General features: G+C 40.5%; 1 protein-coding gene across 13 annotated transcripts in view; it reads left to right on the top strand.

Moving 5' to 3' along the window:
• The window catches only part of ptprt (protein tyrosine phosphatase receptor type T), a 475,570-nt gene that overhangs the window by 144,152 nt on the left and 317,769 nt on the right, over positions 1 to 13,649 (top strand). For all 13 annotated transcript variants that reach the window (XM_088070228.1, XM_088070218.1, XM_088070225.1 and 10 more), the window contains exon 8: positions 6,125 to 6,418. In XM_088070228.1, the coding sequence (XP_087926354.1) occupies positions 6,125 to 6,418 (294 nt within the window). The remainder of the gene's footprint in view (positions 1 to 6,124; positions 6,419 to 13,649) is intronic.

Here is a 13,649-nt window from a genome sequence, read left to right as displayed (position 1 = left end):
ATCCATTGTCAAAAACAAGCAAAAAATAAAAAATAATGGCAGCTAATGTTTGCTAACATTGGTGGAGAATTGTTATTTATTGTCCACCAAAAACCATCATACTGTTTACTAACAGTAAAAGGATCTCTAGCCAGTTGCTGGTTGTGCTGCTCAAAATTTTATGTCTTTAGTGTTCAGCAGCGTTCATCTCATCCATCATTTTATCTTTTGTCCTCACCTTAGAGTTGTTTCAGAGTTCATCCTTTCTTTACGCTTCCCTCACCTCTTTCTCCTCCTCTGTCTTCCACCCTTTCCTCCCTCCATTTGACTAAAACTTTCCTCCATCATCCATGGTTTCTCTCTTCCTTGTAACCCCCCCTCCTTCATCCCTCCTTAATCCTTCCTCTTACGCTTCATTAGCATCACTGTATGAAGGCCAACTGTAGCTGATAAGCAGTCAGAGCCTGTGTACTGTTTCCATGTGATGAAGAGTGTATGTTTGTATGTGCAGATGGATATATATATTTGTGTGCACCTGCACATTAAAACATGTTTGTGTGCTTATTGTAGGTTTGTGTGTGTGTGATTATGTGTGTATTTCTTGGCTAGCCTCCAGTTCCAAATGTGTGCATGTGCGAGCATATAAATCTCTCTGTACGTGTACATGCAAGCACAGTCCTCACTCTGTGTGGGCATACCCAGACAATAGTTACAAGTATGTGAGTCTATTTTATACCAACAAGTGTGTGTGTGTGTGTGTGTGTGTGTGTGTGTGTGTGTTTGTGTGTGTTTGTGTGTGTGTGTGTGCTTTCTTCCCATGTCGTCGTGGGTGCCAGGTTGTGTGTCACTGGGTGGCCTCTGTAACTCTCCGCTGCAAACGAGCTGGCAGAGGGAGGGATGGAGGGATGGTGGGTGGAAACAGACGGAGGAAGGGAGTGATTGAATGATCTTGCTCTTTCTTCCTGCAGAGTAACATCAGGAGAAGCTGTTGAATATAAATGATGTTAACGAAGAGTTGGGTTGCAGTTAAAGCTCTTGTAAAACGCAGTTAACAGGCTTCTGTTCATGGGAGGTGTCGGAGGTTATTGTGTGTACTTTATGTTGCACCTCACCGGTTTGTAAATCATATTTCTGTGCTTCAAATGTGTGAATGCTTTCTTGAGAAACCCATCTACTTGTAAAAAACATCTTCTGCATGTTTATTAAATCCTCCTTTATTCTAAACAAGTGAAGAAAATTGGCAGGATGGGACCACTTTTCCTGCTTCTCGCAAATCAGCCCTAAAAATTCACTGTAAAAGAAGCAAAGAGCTCTTTTATGAGCTTGCTTAAGAAATGCATGAAACTATTTAGAAAACGTGACACACTAAATGAAAGGAAATAGCACTTTAAAGAAAAACTTCAGCCTTTGTTGATAAAGTTGTTTGTCTCTCTTTCATGTTGATGAGGATAATTTATTTTCTTGTTCTCTGTATTTCTTTTAATTTTCCCTCTTGTTTTGAAGGAATCTGTTGGCACTTCATCACAAAAAAAAGTTCATGAATGTTAAGATGGGGAACAAAACTGCACACATATGCATTCAAATGCGTTCAATACACTCCCTCGCACATATGCTTATTGTCTTTCACTCTCTGCTGCACTCATGAGTGCACACGCAGACTCAGAGGCACACTCACTCACACAGCCTCCATATAGTTGAGATGGATGAGTGTGCGGTGACTGACAGTTGATTCATCGGTCCCGCAGCCACCATACATATTCTAATAGGGCCTTGAGGAAAGTAAAAAACTTGCAGAGTGAGATCAGGACTTTGCTTTTAGACAGCGGGAGGAGAGGGGCCATTATTCTTAGCAAGCATATCGTAGCTGTCAACTGAAAAAGCACCTGCCACAGAGAAAAAAAGAAAAGATTAATACCGAGAGACCCCAGACTTCAATCTTAAGATGACTCTTTTATTCGCAGTTGTTTAAAAAAAAAGAAAGGTTGAAGTGAGGAGTTAATTTTTCCAAACACTGTGTGCCATATCATGTTATCATGGTTGGTGCTCCATCAGACATTCATTTCTTTTTGAGCATCATTGTCCCCCAGCTGAATAATTTAACCAATTTATTGATATGTAAATTTGAACACTTGCATTAAAATTATGTCTCCCCATCACCAAAATATTGCATCAATATTGCATTACATCAAAATATCTCACAGATGTTAAGATATTTTGATGCATTTGGCTCTATTAGGGATTTAAGAAAATATTGATAAACTTGAGATTCACGATACTATTTTTGATTCTCAAAAAGTCGCAATAATTATGGTCATAGCAGTAATTGCGGTATTGTAATACCAAGCTATTGACAAGCCAACCGCAAGCAATTTCCTCAACTGCTGTTTTGTTTTCTCTTTTTTTCACAGGAGCACTGCATATTTACAGCATGCTACAAATGCCAGCACTGGGACAAGGTGCTGAGCGTCAAAATGACAAAATGAATACAAGGACACACAAAACGATCAGGAAAGACACAAAATGAAAACAAAGAGAAACAAGCGTCCACAAACACATGCAAAGGAGAGGCCAAGAGACACATATTTGTTATAAAAATGGCCAAAACAACCACAAAAATGCACAAAATAAACAAATGACAACACAAATGACTTCAAAGAAACACAAAATGACTATAAAAATACACAAAATGGCCTTAAAGGGACAAAACTGACTACAACAAACTACAAAACAACTACAGACTACAGAAAAACAAAATGACCAAAAAAGGTCATAAAATAACTTTAGAGAAGCAATACAAGTACAAGGGGACACAAAGCAACTAAAATGACATAATTACTTCAAAAAGACACAAAATCATCTAATAGAGACACAAATGTACTACAGAGACTCAAAATTACCCCCCCCACACCAAAAAAATACCCACCACAAAATGACTTTAGAGAGATGCAATATGACGTTAAAGACGCACAAAACTGACACAAAAGATACAAAATGACATTAAAGAGACACAAAATGACAAAAAACACACTTACACAAAATGACCTCAACCAGACACAGAATACTTACAAGAAATACAAAACAGCCACAAGGAGACTAAATGATCCCTAAGAGACACAAAATGATCATAAAAAAAGACAATTTAAACAGTGAAAGAGAGAGAGAAAGAGAGAAAACCACAACAAAGTCTGCGAGTTAGGTTATGTGAAAGATTATCAAGAAGTCAGTCTGCTCCAGAAAGCATCCTGATTTGTTTTCTGTACGGCTCAGTCAGCTCTTTTAATATCGTTCTGCTATAAAATGCCTCACAGCCGCTGTCCAAGGTGCTGATCTTGGGACTCAGACATGTGGGAGCTGTCCATGGTAATTACCATCGGATTCTCACAGGCAGTCTGATGACCACCAGAAAAACTCTAAATAATATCCCTGTCATTGTTTCCATCTGTCCCTGTTGCTCTTTAGCTGAGTGTGGTGTTGTGAGTGAGTCAGGTTGCTGTGTCTTGACATCATTTTGTTAGTGAACACTACAGTCTGTCTCTCAGCGCTGTGCAGAGAGTTTAGTTTTAGAGAGCCTTGCGTGGGCTGCGGGGCATATTTTATCGTCTGGCCTGCATCAGCGGAGAGCAAGCATTGGTTATAGAGTGGATCCAAATTTATATGGTTTAATTTTACTGTCTGCAGAAGTTTCAGTTTTTCTTCTGACTAAAATGTCAATAAACCACTTTTATAATATGTCATTATCCTGATTTCTCGCACACATTCATACACAAATAGTGGAGAACAAGAACATTCAGTTGTAGATTTGGGGCTGAAAACACTTGAACCCCATAAACCAGGGATACTCAAACTGCTTTGCATGGGGGCCACTTTTACAAAAATGACAGGAGGCTAAGGGCCAGTCGCAGCAGCCCCATACATGTTTGTAGGATTTTAGGACAGTTCTAGCATTTGAGGATGGCTCTATGATTTTTGGACATTATTAGGATTTAAAGATGTTTGTAGGATTTTAGGACATTTCCTGGACTCAATTTCTATGCTATTTTATGCACTCTGGCACCTCATGTATACTAAAAGTACAAAAACAATTTATTAATTTATTTTTATAATCAATTAAAAATGGTTCAGGGGCCAGATTTGGCCTGTAGGTTGTCAGTTTGTATATAAGATCTGATGTTGCCTTTAAGTTACCATGTCTTTTTCCATTATGTGCTTTCTAGCTCTTCTATTTTTCATTGTGCCTATCATTTAAAGGAGTTCTCTCTTATTCATATGGATATTAGAAATCTCATTTTAAAAAGAAGCTGCTGTCTGAGCTGAGTTTGATTTTGAAAAAATAAAAAACAACAGAAGGGAGTAATAAAACATCCTATGCTTTTAGGCTTGACAGAGGCCATTATTTTAAAGTAGCATAATGTGAAAGTCTAGTGGCAAAGTAGCTGTCAGCAACATGTCAACAGTGTGATGGATTAGTGCTACAGGTAGAGAATTTGCATTGGGAAAAGTAGCTTTTAGTGGCGGCTGTTTTCAATGCAAAAGTTGAACTGTCTCCTTTTGCTTCACATTTACATCCCATTGTAACCATATAGTGGCTGTGGTTTTACTCAGCCTTTGGTTTTTATGGTTGAATAAGCTTTGATTGCTAGATCACATTGACACCTTACACATTTCACAGTTACATTTTCCATACATATATGAGGGTTTAATGCCTGGGTAACGTTAAATTGGTGTTTTGTTTCTGAATGTTTTATTCATTTTAGGAAATTCTTTCTGAAACCTTTAAAAGACTGTGAACTTCACAGTACTTTTTCAGTATTTTTGAGTTCAGGATGTTTTGGAGGGTCTGAAATAATTTCTCTGACACACTGGAGCCATCCTTATTAAAAGCCTGCTTCTACCCTGTAAAAACTATAGTGCATAGCATCAGAGCTTCGTCCCCCACTCAATCGCAACTAAAACACTTACTGGTATGAAGATAGCCTGCACGGACTCACCAGGCCCAGTATGAGAGCTTATCCATATGTGTTCATCAACCACATGAACCCCACAAACTTAATGCTTCATAGTAATATCAGAAGACTGACTGACCTCGACAGGGTCTGAGTGCCATAACATGTCTGAAGATAGAAGGAAGAAAACGTGGAAGGAAAATGGAAACGTTGCCGGTTTTCAACCAGCTGTGTGTCGTTGCGACAAAAGTAGTGCATCCAAATAACCAGCAACTGACCTACAGCGTCTGGAGCTCCCTGCTCATCCACTTGCAGGTGGAGTTTGTGCATCATTCAGTAGATCTCCATTGGTAAATAAGCTGGGAGCTGCAGGCATAGCAGCACAGGGGTTTAGCCAAACACCCTTTATTTGCACTCACTGCGGTGAGCTGGTTGAAAACCAGCATATTTTTCCTGTAATAACTCACTTGGAAAGCGGCTCTGTCACTTTGTTACACTGCACTGACTGCTTTAGCTTGTTGCTGCAAATGTCACCACCATATTGGAAATGCAAGACTGGCCTTCTGTGGTAATGCCCAGAGAGTTTCAGGGCAGAAAAGATTACTTTTTCATGAATTCAAAATTGTCTGGTTGGTTAACAACACAATTCAGAATATATTTACTCAACTTTAACAAAACAATGTACATTTTTTGTCTCTGATTGGAGTAGAATTACTGAAATCAATATTGACTGTGAGGCATTTAAAAAAAAATGACCAGTCAGCTTGAAAATATTGGATTCTTAACTCTCTTTTATTATTATGGATATTTTTATTGGGCAAATGAATTGAGGTCTGCAAATATCCTGAAAAGCAGCTGGTACATAAAACACCACACAATGAAATGATGCATTCCAAATTGTGTTTATTTTTGAAAATGACTTTGAGCACCCCAGAGGAGGGTTATTGCAGGATTACACACTTAGGCGCCACTGATGTGACTTTAATATAGTTTTGGGGGAAGATCAGCTCTGTCATGTATTCTTTTATAACTGATGAGCTCAGGTTGGGATACAGTTACAGACAGAACATGATGTGTTTGTTTTCCGCTTTTTGACTGAATTGCATAACTCAGCAGGGAGAATGTGTTTTCTCAGTAGAAAATACTCTGAAATTAAAGTTAGAATCAACACTAAACTAACGTCCTATGTTCTCATTTCACAGCTCCCCCCACCCCCATCGCTCCCCCTGAGCTTCTGGCTGTTGGCGCCACTTACCTTTGGATCAAACCCAACGCCAACAGCATCATCGGTGACGGGCCGATCATCCTGAAAGAGGTGGAGTATCGAACCACTTCAGGGAACTGGGCAGAGACCCACGTGGTCGACTCCCCCACCTATAAACTGTGGCATCTGGACCCAGATGTGGAGTACGAGATCAAGGTCCTGCTGTCCAGACCTGGGGAGGGAGGAACGGGGCCGCCGGGGCCGCCACTGGTCACCAGGACTAAATGTGCAGGTACTTGAATTCTTTTTCTCGTCTTTCTTCCATTCTTAAAGGTTTATCTTCCGTTCTGTCTTTTATTTAACTTGTTTCTCTGACAGGTGTTTGGTTGTTTTTTGTCTTTCTTTGTTGTCGATGGCTCTGTTATGGTCTACAGTGCTTTTGTGACCAGAAGCAGTTGCTGTGTCTTTCTGTTTTGTACTCAAAGTATGAACCAAAACCTCAGCTCACTTATTAAATAGGATGCTGATATTTGGCAATTGTAGTAACAGCTAAATGAGCTAAGGTTTGGCTATAATCAGGGTATGTTGTGAGTAAAAGGTTTGGTCTGATATGACTTTAAAAGGTAGAAGGCAGATGAGCAAAAGCGCAAGAAAAAAATAATAAGAAAAAAAAGGTAAAATGGATTGAGAGCACGAATCTAAGATGATGATAATTGGGATGTTAAGAAGGTGCCCCATAGATGGAGGAGAGGTTGAGGGCGGAGGTTAGAGGAGGAGGAGGAGGGAGATGGGGAGGTTAGGTGGGGGCAGTCATGGCTGATAATGAGGATCCCAGTGGGGGTGTAAGGACACGAGTGGCAGTTCATTTGATAATGTGACAGCCCATCAGATCTCAGGAGGAGGCCCGTGTGTGTGGAGGAGTTAGCTCAGCAGGAGGCCACCATCAAGACTCTCAAGCGTCACTACTGCTACTCTGTGGACTTTATTGTCCCCTGTGCCCTTTACTCCTTTCTAAAGCTTTGATTCTCTGCCAGCTCGGGCTGTAATTCTCTTAACAATCACTCAGGCTTACGCTTGTGTCCCTATTTTGTATAAATGAACAGAGAAGTTTTATTTTTACTGCGCTTGCTGCTCTGCTGATCCGTCTCCTCCGTCTCCGTCAGCACACTTACATGATGTTTGAAGAAGATTATTTTTGGGGGGGGCATTTTCCCTTTATTGACAGGACAGTTTTTGAGAGACAGGAAAGATGGGAGAGAGAAGGGGGAATGACATGCAGCAAAGGGCCACAGGCCGGACTCAAACCCGGCAGCTGCAGAGGCCTCAGCCATATGGGGTGCACACTCCTGCTGAGCTAGAGGTCGCTCATGAGGGGGGAAGGGGTGCTGCAAAACAGGTAAGGAGTAAAAAGAGCTGATGGAGGCAGCAGTAGAGCAGCAGCTCTGCCGTTTAGTGGAGTAAAATGACAGTTTTTCTCAGTGGAGTCTGGTGTTTTTGATATAACACCTCCAAATCCCGTCTGTAAGGGCTGTTTTACAGCAAGGAAAGGCGGTGAAAACATTCTGAATATAGCGTAGGCTACACTGAAACTAACATTGAATTTTTTAGGTGGCTTTAAACTAATCAATGAAGGCAGAGGTTGCTCAGCGCTGTTTGATTGTATGATGTGGTGGTTTTCTACACAAGTTATTGTAAATAAACAGTTGTGATTGATTTGGTTAATACCATAGACTGTTTAAATGATTAAAAAAATCTGTAGCAACTAGCTGAAAGAGGGCATATATGTGCTGTGTCGTATCCCTTTATCTCCTATAAATGTCTCCTGTTTTGTGCTTTGATATTCACCTCTTGAAAACTCATTTTCTTCTTTCTTTTACTGTTTTTTTTGTTCCCACTTCTGCCAAAAACTCTTCACTTGTTTTTCCCTCTTCTTTCTGTTTTCCACTTTCCCAACTTCTTCATCTCTTCGTCTTTATCGTTTCTGAACTTGTCTTATTTCTTATGTCATTCTAACACAGACATTTCCCTCAAGAGCTTTTTTTCTTATGTGGAGAAAAGAGACAAAAGCTTTTGTGAGTGATTTCTTTGCTGTGGAGAGTAGAGATGGAAAACAAAGGGAGTATGAGGAGAGGTTGGTGAAGGTGTGAGGGCGCTGGTCTAAAAAAGAGATTCTGCTCAATCTGCATCCAACCTCTGATTCACAGTTTAGTGACACAGAGAGATAAAGAGCACTTGAATAGTGCTTCTCATGCTGTGTTTTGTCTGTTTTTGAAAATGTCTTAATCTTCTGCAAGAAAATGTAGCTTGTGTGAGTCTGAGTGTCTTGAAACTCTAGCTGTTTATGTTTTAAGTACATTTTGCCAAAACTTTGGAGAGAAAAGTTGGCAGGTGCTTTAATTGGAATGGGTATGTGCCTGACTGTACACAGATTTTGGTTTTGTGTGTATGTGTTTATACCTCTGTGTGTGTGTGTGTGTGTGTGTGTGTGTGTGTGTGTGAGACAGTGTGTTTGTGCTATCGTTTGTCTGCCTCCTGATTTTTTTAGTCTGTGGTAATCAGCAGGTGAAAATTAAGTGTTAACGGTAAAGACTCTCAGCTCTTGCTCTCTTTTCACTTTTCCTCTCTTATTCTTTTTCCATCTCATTCTTCTGTAATAAAGGTTGACACAGTTCAATATTTTTATTATTGTCAACAAATCCCTTCCCCACCCCGTCTGTAACACTCAGCCTCCTTTGTTACTACTGAAGATTTTCTTTCTCTTTCCTTTTGAGACTCACAATAATACTGTATAGTTTCATGTATTAAAAGGCGCAGCGATTTCTTTTAACTGTAGTTTTTAGCAAATGTTTATCTAGCAGGAGTAATGCTGCAATAATTTTCATCTGTGGATTCAAGTTTTTTGATTTAGTGAGAATTTTTAATTAAAAAAATGCAGTATTTGTCTTTTTATGGTAATGAAGGAACACTGCAAAGGTGTGACACAAACGAGTGTTTAATAGTTTTTGGACAACAGCAGGGCTGTATGAGGAATACGCTTTGCAGGCTCTGGCTGTACACTAAATATTGGCAGCCTGATCAATTCATAGTTGTTTTGCTGTTTTCATGAGCTTTTTTACAATCACAGAACAGTGATACTCAACATGCGGCCCGTTGGCTAGATCAGAGAAATGTCCTGAAATCCTAGAACTGACCAAAGTTCCTAGAAATGTCTTAAAATCCTAGAAACCACCTCAAATTAAAGAAGCATCCTTAAATCGTAGACATGTCCTTAAATCCTAGAACCATTCTGATATCCTGCAAATGTGCTAAAATCCTTGAATCATCCTAAAATCCTAAAAAAAAATTCCTGAAATCTGTGAAAGGTCCTTAAATTGTATGTCCAGAATTTCCAGAAACATCATAAAATCGCCATACAAACGTCCTTAAATCCTAGTAATGTCCAGAAATCCGACAATATGGAGCTGCTGTGATTGGCCCCTGGCCTAATGTTATTTTGCAAAAGTGGCCCTCAAGCAAAGCAAGCTGAGTATCCTGTCATAGAATATCATCAGTTTGCCTCTCTGCCCCTCTCTCTCCTTACAATGCTTGATTTTGATCGATGCACCTGTAAGGGGCGTGAGTGTCTGCTCAGCCAAAATGACTTCACCCCATCAGACACAACCCTTCACGTGATCCCCTGCGACTGTTTTTGCCTTTCCATGCACATCCAACACTTTCTAACTACCCTGATGGGTGTGAACCGTCCCGTAGACGTAAGTTTTAGATACACTGCATCCAAAAAATATTTGTGTTGCAGTGAGGAGAAACTGCATGGTATATAAAAAACCCAAACGATTCCTCTTCCTGATCCTGCTTTAGTTCATGTCCGAGGGGCCGTCAGTGCAGAAAGCACAACTGAGCCTTTAATCCCTCACCTTTAACTCCCAACCCAAACGGACCCACGACAGTTGTAATAAATACCGAAAATGAGGAGTAAACATGATCTTCTTTTTACAAAAAGCAAAAAAAAACACACACACACACTCACACACGCACACATTCACAGTAGCTGCTTTTACACAGAAAACTGCATTATAGGGCTGCAACAAAGTCCCCTCCTAATTCCACCCTTGTATTTTTACACAGAACCAAACGATGGCTGCGTCAGGCTGCTCCAGTGTGTGATTTTGCACTGAATCAAGAGACATGACGGACGTGACATGTAACACCACAGCATCGACCACGAGTGTCACATAATGACACATGGCCATGGTCACGTCTTTCCGGCTTTGCGTTTGACTCAGACTTCTTTTCAGGGCTGTTACTACGGCTCAGACACAGAACCTGCGGCATCACGGCGTGATATTCCTGCCATGAGCAGGCTGCGTAGATTCGGCTACAGACTTCCTGCTATGCCCACCTGAAGCCCCCACTTTTCTGGCTGAAGACTTGCACTCTTGTGACCTTCCTCTTTCTCTCTCTTCCAACTTTCATCACAAAACTTCAGACTGAAGTGAGTGTGAAATCAAAGAACACTGTGTGGTGTGTGCTTATTTGCAGTGCGCCCGTTTACAGCCGGAGTAAAGAGATAGATTGATAGATAGTGGTGGAGAATGAATAATGAGGAAGGAATTTGAAAAAAAAGCTTGAAAAAGATGCAGCAGGGAGGAGAAGGAGAGGATGAGAGAGAAGAGCTGGAGTGATTGAGAGAGAGGGAAGGGAGGAATAAAGATGTGGAGAAGAAATGGAAGAAAAGAGAGAACAGATGAGATGGTTGATGTGAAGTGAAGTGGGACAGAGGTGGTGGTCACTGTGTGTGTGTGTGTGTGTGTGTGTGTGTGTGTGTGTGTGTGTGTGTGTGTGTGTGTGTGTGTGTGTGTGTGTGTGTGTGTGTGTGTGTGTTTGTGTAAAGCGTAGCAGAAAGGAACATGTGTTTCTGGGCTAGTGGTGCTGTGTTGAGCTGTCACAGCCACTCACTGGGTGCTTTGTGTGTGTGTGTGTGTGTGTGTGTGTGTGTGTGTGTGTGTGTGTGTCAGAGTGTGTGATGGGATTGGAGCAGGCAGGTATGACAGATGTTCAAAAGCCTGCTGGCTACTGGCAGTGTCGGTGTTGGTGTGTGTTTGTGTGTGTATTTGTCTCCACACCTTCTGTGTTCACCTTTCTGTTCGTGTTAGCTTCGACAGCTCCGCTCAGGCCTCAACAACAGGTTTAATAATCACGTTAAAGCTGCGACTCAAAGTATTTTTCAAACATAATTCATTTTAATACTAAGTTATTTGTGATACGCCAGTGTAATTATTGTAAACGACTGTCCGGATTATCGGAAGTATTAATTTCAAGCCAGTTTATCGTCAGCGCAAGTATTTCTGCTGACGCCGCCTCAAGCTGCCTTTTCTTTTCATCACCTTTGTCTACTTCCAGTCACATTATATATGTATCACACATAGATAGTTTTGGCCAGGACACTTGACTTTCAGATTGAAGTGGTGGAGATTGTGAATGGTGTGAAACCCGGGCGAGATGGCTGCAGCGCCGTTTGAGACTGACCAATAACAACAGCATTTTTAGCGAGACACAGCCGCATTTTGAGCAGAGATGATGGCACCAAAATTTAATTTAAGTTACTGGTTTGCTGCAGTTAGTTTTGTGCTTCTGTCATTTTGAGACAAGACTTGGTTTGGGAGTTAACCCTTTAAAATCTGTATATATTGGCTTAAGTTCTCTCAAAAACATGGGAATAAGTTGATGAGCAACTTTAGAACTTTAGAATGACACCGAAATTAGCAATTAATATAAAGTAACAAACATTACCTGAAAATCAGTTAAAAAAAAAAACTAAACAGAAAAAAAACAAAAAATAAACATGGAAGTTACCTGGAAAATGTTCTTAAAAACTAAAATAATTCTGTAACATAATTTTAAATATGTAATTATAATAATTAGAAATATAGTCGTCTTTAGTTTTTCTTTTTCTTTTTACCCTTTTTATCTTTTTTTACATTTTTCCCTAGATTTTTAAAAATATTTTGTAAATCTACCGATTTCTTGCAGTTTTGCTCATTACCTTTTTTCCCCAAGTTTTTGAAAGAAATAACAGTAATTTGCTCAGAGTTTGAAGGTTTAAATATTTGTGATAGGCATCTGAAGTAGCACAGAAAAGTGATAAATATCTGTACAATATGCAGCGTGACAAAAAGAGCAGTGATTCTACCAACAAAATGCTGTTGACCGGTGATCCTCTCCACCAAAGACTGGACATTTTCAGAACTGCTGTAACAAGTTAAACACATTAAGAATAATGTCACTGAATAAAAAAAGCCTGCCACAACAGATAACTTTAAATCTTTCAGAAAAATATGAACACATTTTGACTGAGGAAGTGTCGTATCCTCGAGATGACATTCTGGCACAAATGCAGCCCTGGCAGTTCTGACTGAACGACCGCTCTGACTTTTCCATTATGTGGAAATCACACAAAATGCGCTTTTTCCTCTCACCTCCTCCACCAGCTCCACACTCCATTGTTGTTCCGCTGTCGTAGTGGATGCTGCAGCCGGCTGCCAGGCGGCCGTCGCTCAAAATAGGATTCAGGCCATTTCACCCATAACCGGCGCTGCGGTGGCTCCAGGGAATCCAACAACGAATTTAGCCATGTGCCTCCTCTAGCGTGGCACATTTGCAGGAGCGGTGTGAGGAGTAGATCGAGGAGGCGAGCTAAAATGAACCCTCTATTTTGCTCGAGGTGCAGCGAGGACACAGCCTTGATAATGATTGATTTCATCACACTCTCCTCCCTTCCTCCTGCTCCCATCCCTCCATCTTCACACTCCTCTCTTACTTTTCAAGGCTTTCAAACTATTTATCACCCTATTTTCATTTATATAATTCCTCTCTATGCCGACGTCTTATTCTATAAACGACACTCAGCGGACCAGTTTTTCCTTCCGATGCTGAGTGTGTGACCTCCATGGTTTTGTGCTCGCTGTTTGTCTCCAATTTCAAATGAGCCTCTTTCTCTTCACTTCATCCCTGTTGATCTTTCTCTCTTAAAGACATATTTTGCAGATTTTCTACCATCTTTGTATCAAAACAGTGTGGGTCGTATGTGTAGATGAACTGTGATAGACTTCCCTCAGTCTAACACTGACTACTTACATCATACATCATCAAACTGACATAAATTACATCATTTGGCTGTTGTTCAGTGATGTTGCTTGAACTGTAGACCGTACTTCCACATTTTTGTATTACATTACATTTTGCAGCCACCCATGCCACCGCCACCACGCACACAGAGTATATAGCCGCTCAAGAGAGAAATCTGTCCCTCTCTCCCAAACTGACCAGATTCTGATCAAATGGTAAAATTAGGAGGTGGTGATTGACTATAAATCAAGATTATGTTACTGCACTCCCTATTTCTCACCTAAAATATACTCATAGTTTTAATGCCCAGTTTTGCTGTAATGGTAAGATTTTGTTAACAGGAAGTGGGCACTATCCTGCTTCCTGCACAGTGAAAAGGAAGGCCATAAAACAATATC

This window comes from Plectropomus leopardus, chromosome 2 (genome assembly GCF_026936395.1).
Source record: "Plectropomus leopardus strain MGB_pleo_1.0 chromosome 2, ASM2693639v1, whole genome shotgun sequence".
NCBI lineage: Eukaryota > Metazoa > Chordata > Actinopteri > Perciformes > Serranidae > Plectropomus > Plectropomus leopardus.
Note: the sequence above shows the minus strand (reverse complement) of the source record. Positions and strands in the feature narration are given on the sequence as shown.